This window comes from Numida meleagris, chromosome 22, assembly GCF_002078875.1.
Source record: "Numida meleagris isolate 19003 breed g44 Domestic line chromosome 22, NumMel1.0, whole genome shotgun sequence".
Classification (NCBI taxonomy): Eukaryota; Metazoa; Chordata; class Aves; order Galliformes; family Numididae; genus Numida; species Numida meleagris.
In genome coordinates this window covers 3,342,201-3,360,523 of record NC_034430.1, presented here as the reverse complement: position 1 = coordinate 3,360,523, position 18,323 = coordinate 3,342,201, and the positions used below count along the sequence as shown (strand labels likewise).

The following is an 18,323-nucleotide window of genomic DNA, read 5'->3' as shown; positions in this document are numbered from 1 at the left end:
GTATGTGTTCTAACTTACCTCCTACGATAGAGGTGGAGCCACGGTGTGGGTTGTTTTGCTTTTAAAACTTTTACACTGTGTTTTTTCCTACTTCAGCTCCCTTCTATTCTCTTTGGGTCAAGCATAGACACAGATGTAAGGTGAACAGCCACAAGAACAGCTGCACACTCACTCTAGTCTTTAAGATGAGGTACCCACAAAGACACGCAGCACTCACACAGAAGAGGCAGGACTGCAGTTCTCAGGAAGCCCTTTATTAAGTCAAGGTATGAAAGGAGGAACTACTGCTATTCATCACGCTTCTCTTCTTGAGGCGGTTCATACTGAGCCAGCTGTGGATTTAAAGAGAGGAATTCAGTTAGATGTGACATCTTGAGACACAGGAGCACCAGAGTTGTTCTAGCTGCAGCACAAGTTAATGTCCCACACAGGTACAAGTGACCTTCCCTGGTAAAATCCTGCCACAGGCCTGTGCCAGGGCTCAGGAGCTAACATGGGTTTTCCTGCTGCATTCAGCCTTTGGAAAGCCTTTACAGTGATGTATTGCTTCCCCCCCACCCTCCTCTTCAAAGCTCTTATAGAAACATAAGCTACATAGTATCAGATAAAAACACTCAGATGGGACTGAATGATGAGATGGAGTTTCCCCAATTTGCCTTCATACATACACTTGTTTTGTAAAAAGAAAAGTCTATAGTTAAAAAAAAATTATATTCCGGAATACAAGAAATCTCCCATCAGAAGCTACCTACTGGTCTGCAAGGAATGAGATGCATTCCCCAGCCACAAGGCTGAACAATGTAACAACATCATCAGTTATTCTGGTGAAAGCTGTATTGTAAGTGTCAAAGTACTCTGCTTGTCAAATACAGAAGTACTTAGGGATACTAAATAGACTTTTACTTTGCTTTTCAGTTTTTTATTTTCTTCCAACACAGCTTCGTATTTTTCTTTCATCTCTGCTACTTCCAAGCGAAGTGCCTCTACTTCTGGACTCCCAGGAGCTGAAGCTCCCAGGTGATGCTTCAGAAAGCTGATATTTAGATGTTAAGTATTCCATCAGATAGGCAAAGACTTTTAGTTTTAACATTTAATCATAAGTTAGTGTTGCGATAAACATGACCAGAACTGCATTTATCACTCAAATTACTACTGTGCTTTTATCCTACAGGATGAAGCTGGAAAAATAAGAAAGCTTTCCAAGTTCACTGGTATATTCTACAGAAAGACACCAGTACATACAAGACAGCTACTCACATTTTGCTACACCAACTTCTTCTCTCTTTTGGTAGCTTACCAATTCGTGTTCCAAACAGTATAAGAATAACCAAAGAGAGCAGGCTGCTTACAACAGCAAGAAACAACCCACAAAGGACAGAAAAAGGATACTCCAGTGCACTACTTGGTTTCTCTGGCTCTTCATATAAGGCTACTAACACTGCAAATATGAAATAGTCAACAATTATAAGACATCCACGCAACTCCAGTTTTAAAGCACATACAGAACACATAAAAGCTGCGTGCCATGCTTACAGCATGCTCACTTATTTAAGAAGATTCTCACCTTTAGGTTAAGGAGAGAGCTGTGCAGGAGGAAATAGAGCACCCCACACTTCAACAGTTGGGCAAAAGGGATTTTTTTGATGCCTTAACCACAGAGTTTGACTATTTGAGTACGGAGCACAAGATGAATGATGTAACACGTACACACCAGGGGCACGCACTTCTACACATTTGCTTTTATAAATGCTTCTCAAGCACTACTTGCAGGGAGCTTAAGTACCTTCCTCCCAGTTCTAACCACTCGAATTGGGCAGGCAAGTTGGTTTTAAGCTAAGCACCCAAGTTAGAAACAAAATTCGGTTGCCACAGGGCTTGGAAGATTTGTTTTGCTGTCAGACAGGATGCTTTGCACTACATAAACCACAGCCACACCTACAGGAAATCAAAGGGCCACAGCACACCTGGGGAAGGCTCAGCACAGAGCCCACCCCTCACACCGTACAGCTGCTGCACTCTAAGCAGTGTGCTTTATCAAGCAGGAATATGAACAAGCTGTTAGAAGGCTCTCGAGAACACGTGCAGATAATTTAAAGGACGGTAAGCCACAAGAAGAAGATAAATGTGGTGAGTTTGAAGCACGCTTTTCCTCCCCATCCTGATAGGCACAGACACGTACAACAAAACCCACAGGCTCCCCAACGTTAAGAGCCCCAGGCCTCGCACAGCAAAGCGCCTTTCCAAGCGGAGCACGCCAGCAGCGCTTCCCGTTACTCTGCCCAACGCCCACTCTCCCCGCCGAACTCGGGCAGAGCCTCGGCCTCCACACACCGCGCGCTGCCCGCAGCCGCCCGGCCCTCAGGCCCGGCCCTCACCACGGCTGCCCGGGCCGCCTTACCCTTGGTGAGCGTGTCCAGCACCCCCGACTTCTCCAGGTAGCGCCGAAACTGCTCCCGCTTCGAGTCCGCGGCCTGAAGGAGGACGCCCACACGGTCAGAGCGCCGGCGCACCCCTGCCTACGAAGGCGGCTCGGCGGGGCGGAGCGGCCCCTCCCCACCGCCGAGGGGGGGCACCGGGAGAGCCCCATCACCCCCCTCGCGGGCCCGCAGCCCCTACCTTGTGGTGCGCCATTTACCCCGCAGCGCCCGCACCGCCTGCGCCCGCCTCCTTTATGGCGCCCCGGCTTCCTACCGCTGCCATGGCGACGGGACCGGAAGCTCCGCCCCCCGCCTCGCTCTCGGCTCGGCCGCTGATTGGCCGGAGCCTGGGGGGGCGCTCATGACGTTGGAAGCCTGTGCCTGTGCTGGGCCGTCCGGCCTCGGCCCGGCGCTGCGCGCTCTCTGTGGGAGAGCCCTTCAAAAAGAGCCCGCACCCGAGCCCACACCTGCCATGCAGGGTCCTTTCTAATCTACCAGGTTCTCGAGCTGGCAGAAGCTCTCTGTGTGTGCTCTGCACAGGCACCTCAGTGTTGTCGTTCTGCCCTTTAGGCCGGGCAGCGAACACGTGGTGTTTTATTATTGAGGTGTCAAATGCAGAACGTGCACCAGCGTGGGATACGGCTGCAGGGAGCGCAGGGGTTCGATGGCAGAGTGAGCAAAATGGCACCAGGGTCTGGAGGTGTCCGTGGTGCCAAACCCCACAGCGTACGCAGTTACACAGAGCTGCAACCGTGGATACACACAGAATGAGAACAGAGATACCAACAGCAGCTGCTGGAGAAAAATCTACAGTGAATGATTTTAATGACGCTAACGCTCGATGTGGATGTGGCCAAATGGCTGCGAGCAAAAGCGCCGCTCTGGTTTCCTGGTTCCTGTTCTGCTTTTCTGTCATCCGCTGTGTGTTTGAATTCTTAGGCTAAGAGGAACGTTATTTATTGATAATTATTTTCTCTCGGGTGTCCCAGTGCCTTCTTTCATCTAATTGCATTTACTGGTCTTCATAAAATACGTTTTTAGACTGTAATTTTGTCTTCTACATTTATCCGGCTTATGTATTACCAGCTATAATTTTAATCCTGACTTCTCTTCGTGTGTGGATTTGTATGTGGATTTATAGGATGTACGTTTTCGTTTTCAGCTGGGAGGTTAACGCAGAAGCTTGGCACAGAGGTTTAAGCCACCCCTCCGTCGCCAGTGAAGCAAGCAGGTGGTTCAGACGTTACTTAGCTAAAAGGAAAGGGCTGCACAACTTCTATCTTAACCTCTGCGGAAGAGCTGGTTAAAGCTGAACGAGGAAGCTGCTCCTAGCTGCTCTAGCTTCTGTCACAAAGTCCAGCAGTTTCCCAAGCACGGTGCTTGGGCAGCCGTGCTATATCTGCAGGTCGGTGGGGGCCCGCCGGCTGCTTGCGCTGCTTGACAGCGACAGGCGCCCGGACAAGGGCAGCGGCTGGGGGCTGCTGCAGCCCCGGCTCTGCTTGGAGCCCGTGCTGGCCTCTCCCACCGAGTCGGGGGTGTCGGGGCGGCTGGGATGCCGGGTGTCAGCTTTGGGGGCCAGTTGGCCTTGGCTCGTGCTGAGGCTGCTCCGTCTCCTGCTGCTGCTCTTGGTGAGGGAATTTGTGGAGGATCCAGCGCTCTCGGCCGCTGCGGAGCAGTTCCAGGAGGAGACCATCCCGTGCTTTCTTCTGAGGCTGGAAACAGGAAAAGGCTGCAGAGTGGGCTGCGACAGCATCTCAGCAAAGCTTCTGGAAGCGGTATCTGCATTCTGAGTGCCAGCAAGGAAGTGTTTCTGATCAGCTTCTTTCTGGGAATTACTCCTTTCAGTCCCAGGCCTGCCCAGCAAGCCTTCACTGCAATTTGTGCTAGCGTTCTGAGTCTGACCAGCTAAAGCATTTGTTGCTGGCCTTTTCTTTGGCATTTTGTTTTCCTGATTGTGGTGGGTGTAATTGCCTTTATTTTCTGTGTGGTTATTTTGAATAGACTGGAACATGGGAGGAGAATTTAAGACCGGGTAGATGGCAGTGTCGGTTTGCTTTTCCATTAAAAAGGCATAACCACTAAGTACGGAAGGGAGAGTTTTTTGAGGAGTTGCAGATATTCCCAAAGAAGAGCGGGGAATCACAGAATATTTCTTAGATTTGTTTGCGTAGAAATTGCCATGGTCGTCCTTGTTTTCCTCCTGCCCACAGAGACCTATTTTAATTTTTCGGAATCCTAGGTGGATAATTTCTAAGACATTTAAAAGCAATGATACAGTCGCTATTGACTGCATGAATAGTATGAACACTGTCTTTTCTGTCGGTCGTGATACAAAGCAATCGACCACGTTCGGACATGGATCTCTCTGACATTTATAAAGGGGATCCAGGCGAAACCCGTAAAGCAGATACTGCCCAATCATGAAACCAACTTCCACTGCAGATCTAGTGAAAATATGTATCACGTAAGTGCAGAGCAACGAACCTCGCAGGGGTGCTTTGTTCAGCTTTCTTTGGTCCAGCTGGCGGAGTTCCCTCTCCAGCCTTTTCCGATATTCCGTCATTTCTAATTCAGTGCTTTCAAGTTCCACTCTCACCTGAGCTTTCTTCTTCTGTCTCTCTTTCTCTAAGGCTCTTAGTCTGTATAAGGCATGACCCATGTACACCAAAGAAGGGGAAGACACAAAGATAACTTGCAAGACCCAGTATCTTATGAGGGAGATGGGAAAGGCCTCATCATAGCACACGTTCCTGCAGCCAGGTTGCTCGGTATTGCAAATAAATTCTGACTGTTCATCGTTCCAGACGTCCTCGGTGGCCACTCCAAGGACAAGCATTCGGAACACGAAGAGGATGGTTAGCCAAATCTTTCCAATAATGGTGGAGTGAATGTGGACCTCCTCCAGAATGCCTCCAAGGAAATTCCAGTCTCCCATGGTTACTGTGCCATCTTAACACTAGAATGTATGAGAGAGCAAGCATCAGATATTGTAAAAGCTGCAGTCTTTCCTTAATTCATTATGAAAATATGACACCATCACATGGGGGCAATTGCAACGTGACACTGTTCGTTGGCACTGTAGGCATTATTATTTCTCAGCTACAAGACAAAGAAGTGCATCGTCCACCTGTGTCTAATTTATCATTAAAGACACCTGGACAAGGACATAACTGAGGTACACAGCCACCCCTGTGCATGTGAGTTAGTGGAAAATACAGTGCCCACCTCACAGCAGGACTGGGCATCCTGGGATCTGCTTCCCCACCATCCAATAGATCCCACAGTGAGAAGTGGTATGTAGGATACCTGAGAAGGTGATGAGGTTTTATTTACTATTTGCAAACAGAGAAGTACTTCTTGGCCTTCATTTTTGATGTTGTGAGCCCTGTGTTGCAGCTGAAGTGATGCTTATGTCCACTTAGCATTTCGCCATGGAATCCAGTTACAGTTAGGATCTCATGAGGAAATAAAACACAATAAAAAAAGCAGTGATCCATTTTTTTAAAGTATTTTTAAGCATATAACTGAGAGCAAGCAGCTGCTTTTTGTTTGTGGATGACAGTGCTAGGCAAACAAATAAACCCCCATCGCCAGCCAATTCCCTCTGCTCGATGACACTTGTGTTTGAAGTACTGAACAGTGTCCAAGCGCCAAGTGCTGCTACCTTTGCCCACGAGCCTATGAAAAAAAGAATGACTTATGCAAAAATTATCTACCAGCGTTTTCATAAACAAATGCAATCTGAGTACAGATAAAGTGCTGTTGTGTAATCTCACCTCTTGTATTTCTGTCAATTTCTGTCAGGCTTTTGTTTCTTTCTCTGTTACAGTATGCTGTATTGCAAACAAGATTTTAAGTTCTATTTTGGTATTGCTGTGTGTATACACTAACAAAATTGTTTTTTTCCCTGTATCTACGGGAACAACGGTTCTGTTTGTAGATAGAACTTTACTTTGTTTGGAATTCAGTCACATTAAAAACAGCATAATCTGATTTTTTAGGATCTAGGTCATTTAACACAGAGTCTTCAGTCCAAATGTAATTAATTTTCACACTGTAAAACAGGAATATTAAGAAAGTGAATGGATGGTAAATTCTTGTGGCTGCAATACCGCTGACTACAGAGGAAATATGTTAAGACTGCTATTAAACATGAAAACACACTTTCAAGTTGGCAGACAAATAGGCGTTAGACATCATAAAAGATAAAATAAACAGCACATTAGAAATAAAACATACCTTTCTTTACAAAAAATGCGTAAAGTTAAGCTCTATGGTATCCAGTGACAAGTGACAACCCCTGACATCTTCCATCCGTGAGCGCAGATTTCACGTTACGAACAGTTTGTGTCACCACTGGAGCAATTGGTGGAGCGCAAGCTCTGCACACTTGGATTTATATTTGCTGGGATGAGGAGACAATCAATTTGTTGGTCCGTCTGCTACAGCTCCGAGCACACTGTGACCAAATTAACATTTACAGAGGGAAAAAAGCTCATTAAAAAAAAAACAAAAACGCTAGAAATGAAAAATCCCCAGCTCGAGCTTCCTTCCAAATACGCTCCCTTTCACTTTTCCTCTCTGAAGGAAAGAGATGCACCCGCTGTGTCGGAGCTTCCCAGTGGGGCAGAGATGTAGCAGGGACGGCCGGGTCCTCGAGCAGCCGAGACGTGGCACTGAGCACTGTAATGCTCCTTTAGGTTTCTCTGATCGGTGCCCTGCTGAAATGCATCGCCTGTACAAGCGTCCTGCATAGGATGAATACACTTCCTCTACAACAGCTCTGAAGAGCTCATCAATACCTTTTAATTTCGGTCTGAGGATCAGTCAATAGGTCACGTCCGATTTCACGGCTCGGTGGCAGCGTGGGGAAGCACTCAATTGCTCCGGCTGTGCCACCAGTGCTCTCCAGTAAGCACTGGCAGCAGCTCTGGGACATCCTCCTCCTGCTGCTGCTGCAGAGGGATCTTCATCCATCCAAGCAGCCCACGGACACCTCCCAACCCCTGCTAAGATGCTGAAGGCCTGTTTGAAAATCTCAGGTGTTAGAGGAAGCGTTAGAAGTATCCAGTGACAACTTCATGGTAGTGATGTGCTGCTCTGTGCTTTAGTGCAGATACTACGCAGCTATGACTTTACACGGTCTGTCAGACTGACACTCAGCATTTAGCAGTGCCAGGACAGAGCACTGCTATCTCTCAGGTCAAGAAGCCACGCTGCTCACTTTTATTGCAGTTGGTTTTTGCTTGCTCCAAGCTTTATCTAACAACTAAATTGTGCTTTCTTAGCACAGGGTCAAACTCCATAAAACTCCTTTGACCGGGGAAATATTCTCCCAAGACCTTTTCGTTCCTGCTCATCAATAAATGTGCACAATTGATTTTTATTTCCCACTCAATTTGTCTGACCCACAACGACCAACCGGATAACGAGAGCACAGACACCAGAGACACGCTACGGGCTGTCAGCATAGCGCAGGCTCACTCCGATGGTTCTGTTTCCATGGTTACATCAGGGTCACAAAGGATGAACTGCAATACCGGCAAATCTGGACATTTGTACTACTCAGTGCTGTCCATGATTGCAAAACGCAGCAGTACTGTGTTAGCAGGCAGGCTGTATAGAGACACACCGCTGATATTCCACCATTCTGAGCGCTGGTGGATGGAATCGATCGTTATAGCTTCGATATCCATGCAAACCAGTAGGTGCAGGCTGGTGGGTCTGCTTTCCCAAGCACTGTTTCTGAGGGTGCCCTGGCATTTCTCTGAAGGGTTACGGTGGTTTTTAGTCATTTTTAAGCTTAGGCTGCGTGGAACATTTCTACTGGGGATGTCCTTTATTCCCACACGAGTTCCTCGCTCCCTCTCAAATTGCTCCTTGTAAGGCAGCAGGGCTGCATGCACCCAACGCTCTACGCTAAGGTTCTCCATCCTGAGAAACAGCTCAGTAATGCTCAGAACTTCCTTGTAGATGAAAGTTGACAACATTTAAATCCCGTTCCTACAGCCAAGAAACACCCAACTTGATGTGCCTCAGCATCTACAAACAAAGGCGGCTGGCACAGGCCTGGTTGGCATTGAGCAGCAGCAGCTGTGCCAGAGCCAGAGGGCAGCAGTTGTGGCTCTGCAGCTGCCCCATGCCACTCAGGTCCAGGTTCTGCACTTCACCCCATGGAGGCAGAGCACCACTGTTCTGCGGGGGGTGCAGAACTATTCCAGATCCCCCAGTTCCCAGCAGATCACCCTTCAGACCCCGGGAAAACAACGGAGTGAGTCCTCCTGAAAACTACTACCAACTGAATGAAGCAGGGGATTGGGAAAAGCAGCATGGATTTACCGAAGGCAGCTCGTGTCTGAGCAATGGGACAGTGTCTTCCAAGACAACATCTTTGGCCGAGGTGGGGGAGCAGTGCTCACTGTTCACTTGCACTGGAGCACGCTGCTCCCCACAGCCTTCCTGGGGACACACAGAGATGCAAGCTGGGCAGGGCTGGGAGGGGTCATGGTCAAGGTCCCCAGGGCTGGGTGCTGTCCCATCTGCAGCTGCCCTGGGTGAGGGGTGTGCAGCTCCTCAGCTTCTGCTGAGGTGGGGAGGAGGGGATGGCCGTGGGGACCCCTGAGATGAACCACACAGGGCTCAGCAGAGACCAGACTGCACCACACCACCACATTGTTCTACCTGTTTATTCAGGCATCAGAATTAAACCAGTGCACTATTTCACGAATAAGATGGGATTCATTCTGAATTTAAAAGCGTGAAGTGCAGCTCTTATTCTCCCTCCCTGGAGAGGGCAGTGCCAAGTGCCAGTTCACAAAGCGCTTCCTTCCTCCTCTCCTCGGAGCACGCAGCCTTGGCCACGGCATCCCCAGCTCTCAGTCTTCTTTGAAGCTCAGCTTGTCCCTCACCTTCCGCGCCATGTATGCGGCCGTGAGCACAGAGCAGGTCACAGTGAAGAGGCACAGGGCAGAGAAGTGGTGCGCCAGGTCACCCTGCAGCGAGGAGTAGATGTGCCGCCTGGACTCGTAGTCCAGCACCACGGCCTCGATCTGCGCCAGCGTGCAGAGCACCAGGAAGACGTGGAAGATCTGGTGGCTCTGCCCGAAGAAATAGCATTTCCCGGGGAGCAACTTCTCTGGGTAAGGATGGGAGAAAAAAAAGGCACCGATGAGGAAGAACAGCACCTGGCACTTGTGGTACAGCAGGGCCGGGTCCGCGTGCTCCGCAGGCGATGCGGTGCAGATGCGGTGCACAACGGGGCTGATGTCCAGCAGGTAGGCCAGGCCCGAGGGCACCTCCTGGCACAGCCGGCTCAGCAGCCACGCCGACTGGTGGTAGTGGAACTTGGCGTAGCACGAGCCTGCACACGACAGCCAGGCCAGCAGCGCAGCCATGGGCATGAAGAAGCCCCGGATCCTCTCGTGCCAGCTGGGCTCGATGGCATAGTAGTAGTGCACCAGCGCGCTGCCGTACTGGTAGATGGCCACCCCCACGTAGTCCATGAAGAAGAAGCTGTAGTGCCAGAACTCGGACTTGGCCTGCAGGAGGTGAGCGAGCGTGCTGAACGTCAGGTAGGTGATGGATGCCGTGATGATGATGAGGAGCGGCTGGGCGTGCGGGTCCTGCCCAAAATCCACCCTCTGAGAGAGCTGCTGGAAGCGCAGCAGCAGGATCAGCGTGGCCACCAGGTGGGTCCACACGTTGATGGCTTCGTTGTGTTGCTGGAAGAGCGTTGAGAAGTAATAGCGCCAGGTCTGGTGCACCGGGCGGTACCCGGTGTGGATGTAGGGCTTCCAGAAAACCCTTGGCACCTCGGAGCTGCTGACGGTGGCGGGCACCGGGGGGGCCAGCAGCTGGGGGAGCTGGCGCACGTTGATGAAGAGGCGGCTGAGCTTCTCTGCCACGACCGCTGCCATGGCACAGCCACAGCTCCCACTGCTCGAAGGCACCCTGGGACAGAAAGACAGCTCTGCTGGGGGGTTTAAATAACAACTTTACCAAAGTCGGATACAGAGGCTGCCTGAATGCTTTTTTTTTTTTTATTTTTCCCTACAATATGTAAAATCCTGCATGACTAAAGAGTGGTCTCATTACTGCTGAAATAACAGAATCAGCTAAAATAGCAATATGAAGCAATGGAAGAGATGCTTCAGAACTGCCACCAGTGCGCCCCATTCCGTACAGGTGACACCATCTGGAAGAGCAGAAAGGACAGAACACTAGTATGTGTTAATTAACTCTCCAGGACACAGTGGCTCCTAGTTAAGTTCAGCTCACCCCTTCCCTGCAGTTCAGGATGTTCTAACAACTTGCTCCTCCAGCAGCAGCCCCAGCTTTCCCTTGCTGGTTACCTGCAGCGTGTTCCCAAGCTGCAAGGAGCAATGTCCCACAAGCAGGCTGGCAGCTGCCCTGCATCACCACTGAGAGCACAAATAACTGCGATGTCAGACACAGGACATGTGAGTGAGCTGGTCAGAGTTCTCACCATCGTTTCCCAGCTCCACATTTTCCATGTGCCTTCGCACAAAGACAGTGCAGCCTGAGTAAGTTTGTCCGGTTGCATCACTGATGTCCAGCAGCGTAATCTCTGTGAGCAAGCTTTCCATATTTACATTTTTGCAGCTGCTGTCCCTACTGAGATAAAGGCAGCCTCGCCAGCTTGTTCTGCCTTTTCACAGCAGTCTTAAGAACGGAACAGAACTTGCTCGAGGTGATCCCCCACCCCACTCGTTACCCACTCTTGCTCAGACAAGTTAGGAAGAAACCAGCCCAGCTCCGGTGCCGCTTTCAGCCTCAGCTCCTGCCAAGTTCACTCACTTCAAGTACAGCTCAGCCAGGAAAAGCTCTTCAAAGCTTGGAAACAGGAGGGGGAGGGAACGGGACTGGATTTAAAAACAAGGAACAACAGAAACAACAAACCCACCTCTAGAATTTCCTCATCAGAATGGAGCAGACAGGTCCAGAACTCACGCCTGCCTGAAGCTGAAGAGCAGAAACACAGATAAAAATCAGCTGTTTGTTGCTTGGCTTCCCTCTTAAATGCTCTTTCCCCACCTTGCCTGGTGACCGAGGCACTGCACCAACAGCAGCCACTGGCACAGGGCGACCCTTGTCCTTGCTCGACCTCCTGTGACACGGGCAGGGCGCCCAGGGAAAGGCAACTTTGTGAACCCTCCGTATTCGCAGAGCTGCTGATCTGAAACAGCCCCGGTGGTGCCGGGGAGATGCTGGAGAAAGCGGAACTGCCTGGACTAGGCTGATTTGACCAAATCTTTCCAAAACAAAACCCTGGTGTTGCACAGAGAGCTCACCCTGTGCCTGCACTTAGGGAGGTAGGTGGCTCAGCTCTGGCCCCTGACAATTCTACTGCAAAGAGCCCCTGGGAGATACCTGAGGAACGCTGGGGTGAAACCAGGAGAAATCTGTGCTCAGAGCAGCCCAGCACAGGGCAGGAAAGGCATCGGGGCACGCTACAGGCTCTCCATAACTTGTGGGAGCAGGACTTGATTTGCAGAGCTCTTTCTGGCTGTGAAACCCGAAGCAACGTTCGGTACGAGCACAGCAAGTTTTGCACCGTGCCAGCAATCATTAACCCGGCTTGAGCTCCGCATAACAGCCTCCACGCACCCGTGAGATGTCAGCAACGCTGCCTCTCTAACGCCTCTTATTTCCTACGGAGGTTCCCTCGCCCCAGCAGCATCCGCCCACCCGCCGGATCCCGTTCAGGGATGCAGCCTCAGCCGCAGCCGTTCTCCGCCGCACGGACGGCGTTCAGCCTCCCGCAGCACAGCGCTCGGCGCAGCTCGGAACGGGCACCCCCCCACCACCTCCAGCTCCCCCCCGAGCTCCATCCCAGCCCCGCGCCCTCCCTTCCCCGCCCGCACCTGCGGAGCTCACCCAGGAGCGCCGGTTCCGACGGAGCCTCCGCTGCGGCCGCCCCAGCGCCGGACCCGCCCCGCCGGGCTTGGGGGGCGGGGGGGGAAGCGCCGGGAGCGCGCCGGGCAGCACGGCCCTTGGCCTCCGCCTATCGGAAAGGCGCTTTGTGTTATTCCCTCATTTATGCTATTACTCCTCCCCTCTCCCTTGCCGCCCAGAATAAAGCTCCATCGTTTTTGGAACTCGCTACCGCATCGCAGACTATCGAGCAAGGCAGCTACGAGCTCATGGAGTCATTTTTAAGCAACTTTTTCCTATTCCCCCCCCCCCCCTTTTAAGAGGATGTTTCTTCCCTTTTCCTGCCTGAGCACAAGGGCAGCATTTTCCTCCTCCTCCTCCCTCAGCACTCACCTCCCCAAACTCCACTCCAAGGAGTTCAGCTCCATTTACGCTCGCACCAGGAGCCATGGAAAGAACTAAGAGGAAGGAACAGAAGGGCCCAAGCTTGCATCTGACAGCTTTTGGCAAGTCAGGAACTCGTGTTTTGAATGCCTGGGTGTTCTCAGTGCCAATTGGGTGCTGGCAGCGCTGTCATCCTCCTCTCCCACCCCTCAGAAGAAGGGGGGGGGCTTCCAGCACTGGGGGTACTTGGGCTTTTCTGAGGCAGCTGAAGAGCTCATTGTTTTTTTTCATTGCTATCAAGTATGATCTTAACTATAGGAAGTGATTCAGTGATGACTTCAGCCTCTACACGGCAGCAGAGGTATGCTCACAGCTTCAAGCCCGGCTCCACGCTGAGCTCATTGCACTCTCCTTTTCACCTCTGCGGATGGATCCTCACACAAATTCCTGTGCTCCCTCCTTACGTGGCAGTAACGTGCTCCATCGACCCCACAAAACCTGCCCCATCCCCCACTGCAGCTGGCTGGCTGCTTACCAGCAGGTAGAAACAGCCCATTTGAAACTGGCATACAAGACACCAGCACTGAGAAATCCTTCACACACCATCTCAGCCATCCCACCTATCACAACTGGCTTTATGTCACTGTGTTGGCCAGCTTTTTCTTTTGGTTAAACAGAAGCTTCTTCCTATCCCCCCCCCGCCCCTTTCCATTTTTGCAATTTAAGCACAAGTTCAATACAATCAAAAGCACTAAGCATGAAATATGAAAGCTTCCCAAATGTTTCCTAGCAAGCCCTAGAGAAGAGGTGAATGACCCAGGACTCAGTGATACCCACTGAAAAAAGAAATCCTCACCTTGTTTTCCAGCCTCAGAATATCAAACTGTCACCAGGTCGGTGCCAGATGATCCAGGCATGAAGTAAACCCAAACAAACACAGCAGCAAGCCTCAAGATCAAGGACACAGCTGGGGGAAGGCAGGACAGGATGCACCTCAGAGCAGAGCCACTCTGTGCTTGGCAGGAGAAGCTGCAGAACACTGAGCTTCCCTGCTCTGAGGGAAGGAACCACTAAAGCCAATACTTCAGATCAGGACACTGCTCATAATGAGAAGGGGGGTGGCTATTTACTCACACTAACTGTAATCTTGCCTTTACTGCAGAGCAGCAGGAGTTCTTCAGGATGTTCCAGACACTTGTCTTAGAGGAAGTTTTTTTTTTTTTTAAAAGAAACAAACCTGCACAATACAGAAACTCCCCTCCTAAAAAGCATCTTTACTCACAGCACAAGTACAGTTGTATCTGCTTCAATTCCCAGAAAAACAAACATGGCATGCATTTCCGTGGGCAGCAGCTATCTCCAGACTCACCCTGCAGCAGTTTACTCCAACACATCTGCAGCAGACACCAAACTGAAAACAACCTTTAACAGCATTCTCTGTTGGGGGAGGCACGTGATGCCAACACAGAACAGGTTTGGCTTTTACCAAAGCTCTGTGATGCCGCGGGCAGTGGTACACAAGCCCCAGCTCAATAGCACAAGTTATCTTCCAGAAACCCTTACCAAAAAAAAATAGAAGGGTCAGATCAGTCATGTGGCAACAAAGCCGTGTTTGTTGAAGCATCAGCATCTGAAGGGAGGTGGTTCTAAACCATTTCAACAAAAACACACAACAGCTGACAGCCGCTGAGGTGTCAAAACAAAGCTCTTATTGTAAAACTGAGACAATGAAAGCGCTCTAGGGAAGAGCCAGTTATGCAGCCTGCCCATGGATGTAAGGAAAAGTGCTGTTACAGAGCTTTCTATCCAGTGCTGGGTAAGGATGCCTGCTGCAGGCCTCAGCCAACTGTTTCTGTCATTTTCAGAAATCATTCTCATGATAACAGCACTGTGCAGCTTTATTTAGTCACTCAGTTACAGCAGTATTTTAAAAGACTGGGACAGTCAGATTTTTGAAGTGTAACAGATATTCAGCATGGAACAGTATACTACATATTCCTTTCACAAATGTCTTACAGAGCTGATACAGTACTAGCCATCAATCCAGTAGCAAGTGCTCTGGAGTAGAAAAGGATGCAACAAGATAGCTACACTGGAAAGACAACTTTAGAAAAAGTGAAACATGTAAGGTCTCCCCTCTAGTCCCCAAAGAAAGCATACAGTTTGGATCTAACTTTACAGTTCTACATCAGTTTCTAGAAACTTAAAAGAACAAAACCAAAAAGCAAAACCACTGGCCAGTACAGTCTTTGGATATTTAGAGGAGGGGGAGAATGTCAGTTTCCAGAATGAAGTCAGTTGCTTTCGGCCTCACCGGGGTCTTTGCCTTCTTTGTTCTTTCGAACCTCTTCAATATGCTTATCCTGAAAGACAAGAGCAGGGATGCATCAGCCCCTCCAGGCCCAGAGGCAGGGCTCCAGGCTGGCAGAGCACACAGCACAGTGAGCTCCAGCTTGCTTCCCACCCCTCAGCTCACAGCAGCATTCCTGCTGGGAGTTACCAAAGAAGGCTACAGAATGAAGCTTCCTAAGAGAGAGCATGTCACCCCATCTACCCCTTCTCCCCAAAAGTAGCATTTCTACAAAGTCTGCTGTGGATTTAATTATCTTATTTCAAAATTAGACCACCACAGAACACCCAAGGATATCCATCTGCTCACAGCAAAATCCATCACTTGGCTCCACCTATCTTTATCAATACCTTCCCTCCCAAACAGAACCAGGACTCTGCACGTACCTTCTCCCTCAAGCGTTCCAGTTTGGCAGCCATTTGTGCCTCACGGTTCTCTTTGTTAGCTTCCATTTTGTGGGTCAGCTTCTCCTCTGCCATTTTGCTGAAGTTGTTGTTCTCTTCAATTGCTTTCTGAAGCACCTCTTTTTCATGCTCCCGCTTCTCAGCTAGCTGCTTCAAGACTTCTGCTTCATGAGACTAAAAACAGACCATGCATATTTTGAACATAAAAACAGCCGAAGGAAGACAACTACAAACCTGTTGCTTGCAATTCCTGAGAAGAGATTTTTCTGCTATTTTCCCAGAACAACGTAACTTCCTGATGCAATACAAAGCCCCCTAGTACCTTCTCCACCCCCATGACCTATATCTCACCATTACAAACCACACAGGAAAGCAAATTTCTATCATAACTCAAGTCTTGACAAGTGGGATATTTCCCAGAAGAAAGAATATGAATGTGTCTTTGTTTCAGCAGAGATAGTTGTTTTTCTCAGCAGTGTTTGGTAAGATATTACATTTTGATTTTAGGAGAAAGACAGCATCTGTAACATACCAATGTTTCTAGTTGTTGCTAAGCAGGGCGGTAGAGAGCCAAGGACACTTCAGCTTTCTTAGCTTCTCCTCCTGTCCTGCCAGCGATGGGATGGGGGGGGATACAAGGAGCTGGGATGGGACAGAACTAGGACAGTCAACCTAAACTGGCCAAAGGGATGGATATTCCATGCCACATGACATCATGCAGAAAGTACACTTAAAGAAGGGGGAAGTTCATCAGTGGGTGGTGAGCAACTGCTCATGCATGACTTATTATATATATACACACACATATACAGATCACAATTATAACCCCTGTTCTCTCTTCCTTTTCTCTATCTTAATAATATACTTTTTTTTTTTTTAAATCTCAACTCATGAGTTTCACTGTATTTTTTTTCCTCCAATTCTCTCTCCCTTCCCACTGGGAAGGGGCAAATGACTGCATGGTGCTTAGCTGCTTGCCAGGTTAATCCACAGCAGGATATTTGATGTTAATATCTATGGAACTCAGAACACTCCTGCTTCTCAGAATGGTGGGTTACTGTGATTCTGGTCACAGAGGAGACTGTACTTCACTTAGTAAGCCTCCGTACAGATAAGGGCTCCAAACCACATCTCAACAGGAGGAACTTACCTCAAGATACTGTATTCACAAGGCTTCTAATTACAGATTCACCACTAGATTTTGTAGAAAAAAAAGTAAATCCTTAACAGTACAGATAAAACACAAGAACAGCTTCTTTCTTGAAACAGCATCAGCTCCCAGCTAAACATCTCCTCGCTTTTCAAGTGATCATTCAAAATCACCTTGGGAATAAAGCTTTGTAAGAACAAACCTGAGTTCCTAACAAAGCTGAATTAACATTCTTAATGTGATACCATAAACAAGCTACTAAACACTTGTCTTAAAGAAGTTACATTTAAGAAAATCCCACTGCTTGCAGATCTCACTTCAATCTGTTGCTTCAAACGTACCTTGCGTCTCTCTTCTGCTGCTTCCAATTTCTTCTGAATTTCTTCCAATGACAGATCCTTCTTTTTTGGAGGAGAAAGAGGGAATTCCGGGGCTGCTTCTTTCGAGCGGGGACCAAGAATCAGCTCAAATGCCTGCCCAGAGGCACGCTTTTCCAGTTCTTTCACTTGAATATCTAGGGACACACAAAAACAACAACCCTCAGTGGAGTTTTAAGCCAGGAACCTGACTTGTCGAACTCGAACAAGCCTTCGGTAATTCAATGCCACCAAAATGGCTTAAGGAGACAGCTGCATCTGAGCCGATAGTTGTGTTTTAAGCAACAGCACCACTACGTTAAAAAAAGGCAGTGGGCAATTTTGTCTGCTGTTCTTCCTGGATACTAAAGCACCTGATGCTATTCTAGCCTTCCATATCCAGGGTCACAAGAGCTAGCATGGCAGTATTCCAAACGGGAAGAAGATCCCTTCCTTTCAGTGAGAAGCCCGAGGCAACACTTTTATTCTTTAAGAGCTGGGAGAGCCAAGAACCGACAACTGCTCTCACGGAAACGCGTAGGGCAGCGTTCTGCTCTTTGAAGACCTTTGAGCAGACACCTCAACCCCGCGCAGTTTCCTTTTTTGATCACCAAGATGTCTGCATGACAGTTTTGTTCACTGAGCAGATGGCACGCAGATGAACCGCATCCTATCTGCTAACAGCGCGCGATGGCTTGCGGTGCGTTTTCGCAAGCGCTGTTTTAACAGCTTCTCCACAGCAAGCCTAGAGACGGGAGAAAAGCACGACGGCAACGGTTAATTATAAATTTGGTGCAGCTAGATTATTTTAGAGGAATGGAAGGGGAAAAAGAACAACACAAAAGAGCATCGAGCATATAGTGCTCCGTACCAGAAGTAGCCATGACCAAGACAATCCGCCTGCAGAAGCCGACAGGAGACCTTCAACCAGCTAGAGTCCTGGAAGACAAAGAGAGATGCATCGGAATCGCTCGTGGTTTCCTCCGACTGCCGACACGTCTGGGAGCTGACAGCATTTGCCGAGCAGCAGACGGGTGGGTGGGTGACTGCACGGAGGAATTTTTCCCTTTGTTTGAACCCACGGCCATTCAAACAGGCAAACTCGGCAATGCCGGCGCTGCCCTCGGCGACCCCCCCCGCCCCGCAGCCCCGAACCGGGCGGACCCAGCTCCGGCCCCGGTCCCCTCGGGCGCTGCCCCGCTCCGCCCTTCGCCGACCAATGAGAGCCGCGCGTTGAGGCGGAGGCCCCGCCCCTCCCAACCGCACCGAATTCAAACGGCCGAAGCGAGACGGCGCGCGCGCAGGCGGGCGGGCGCGCGGGGGGCTCCAGGGGGGCGGAGCCAACGGCAACATCCGGGCTCCTTCCGA

At 49.7% G+C, this 18,323-nt stretch overlaps 4 protein-coding genes across 7 annotated transcripts; all 4 read right to left on the bottom strand.

Annotated features, from left to right (window-relative positions):
* Positions 234-2,741, bottom strand: MYCBP (MYC binding protein). The gene is made up of 5 exons (XM_021375478.1): positions 2,617-2,741; positions 2,399-2,471; positions 1,390-1,438; positions 904-1,033; positions 234-332 (listed from the first exon to the last, which is right to left on the bottom strand). Exons 1-5 carry the CDS (start codon positions 2,629-2,631, stop codon positions 288-290), a joined length of 312 nt encoding a protein of 103 aa, XP_021231153.1. The 5' UTR covers positions 2,632-2,741; the 3' UTR covers positions 234-287.
* GJA9 (gap junction protein alpha 9) lies at positions 234-8,985 on the bottom strand. Of its 2 annotated transcripts, XM_021375473.1 has the most exons (5): positions 7,220-8,985; positions 6,657-6,876; positions 2,617-5,373; positions 2,399-2,471; positions 234-332 (listed from the first exon to the last, which is right to left on the bottom strand). In XM_021375473.1, the coding sequence occupies exon 3, from the start codon at positions 5,350-5,352 to the stop codon at positions 3,811-3,813; it is 1,542 nt and encodes a 513-aa protein (XP_021231148.1). In that variant the 5' UTR covers positions 5,353-5,373; positions 6,657-6,876; positions 7,220-8,985; the 3' UTR covers positions 234-332; positions 2,399-2,471; positions 2,617-3,810. The 2 variants fall into 2 exon arrangements, with proteins under 2 accessions (XP_021231148.1, XP_021231147.1); XM_021375472.1 differs by having other exon boundaries at positions 6,657-8,985.
* Positions 9,090-14,426, bottom strand: PAQR7 (progestin and adipoQ receptor family member 7). 3 transcript variants are annotated; one of them, XM_021375476.1, is made up of 3 exons: positions 12,705-14,426; positions 11,341-11,399; positions 9,090-10,367 (listed from the first exon to the last, which is right to left on the bottom strand). In XM_021375476.1, the coding sequence occupies exon 3, from the start codon at positions 10,331-10,333 to the stop codon at positions 9,293-9,295; it is 1,041 nt and encodes a 346-aa protein (XP_021231151.1). In that variant the 5' UTR covers positions 10,334-10,367; positions 11,341-11,399; positions 12,705-14,426; the 3' UTR covers positions 9,090-9,292. The 3 variants fall into 3 exon arrangements, with proteins under 3 accessions (XP_021231151.1, XP_021231149.1, XP_021231150.1); XM_021375474.1 differs by lacking the exon at positions 12,705-14,426 and adding an exon at positions 12,315-12,407; XM_021375475.1 differs by lacking the exon at positions 12,705-14,426 and adding an exon at positions 12,302-12,402.
* On the bottom strand, positions 14,576-18,138 carry STMN1 (stathmin 1). Its single transcript, XM_021375477.1, has 5 exons — positions 18,120-18,138; positions 17,827-17,894; positions 16,941-17,113; positions 15,432-15,623; positions 14,576-15,058 (listed from the first exon to the last, which is right to left on the bottom strand). The coding sequence occupies exons 2-5, from the start codon at positions 17,837-17,839 to the stop codon at positions 14,990-14,992; spliced, it is 447 nt and encodes a 148-aa protein (XP_021231152.1). The 5' UTR covers positions 17,840-17,894; positions 18,120-18,138; the 3' UTR covers positions 14,576-14,989.

Bases quoted from the DNA above. Each gene is read 5' to 3' on its own strand.
- STMN1 (XM_021375477.1), bottom strand. The intron at 15,624-16,940 runs GTACGTTTGAAG...GTCTGTTTTTAG, and splicing joins CAGCAGAAGAGAGACGCAAG to TCTCATGAAGCAGAAGTCTT. The intron at 15,059-15,431 runs GTACGTGCAGAG...CTTGTCTTTCAG, and splicing joins TGGAACGCTTGAGGGAGAAG to GATAAGCATATTGAAGAGGT.
- MYCBP (XM_021375478.1), bottom strand. The intron at 1,439-2,398 runs GTAAGGCGGCCC...TCATATTTGCAG, and splicing joins GCTGGACACGCTCACCAAGG to TGTTAGTAGCCTTATATGAA. The intron at 1,034-1,389 runs GTATCCTTTTTC...TCTAAATATCAG, and splicing joins AAACCAAGTAGTGCACTGGA to CTTTCTGAAGCATCACCTGG.
- GJA9 (XM_021375472.1), bottom strand. From the start codon at position 5,352: ATGGGAGACTGGAATTTCCTTGGAGGCATTCTGGAGGAGGTCCACATT.
- PAQR7 (XM_021375476.1), bottom strand. From the start codon at position 10,333: ATGGCAGCGGTCGTGGCAGAGAAGCTCAGCCGCCTCTTCATCAACGTG.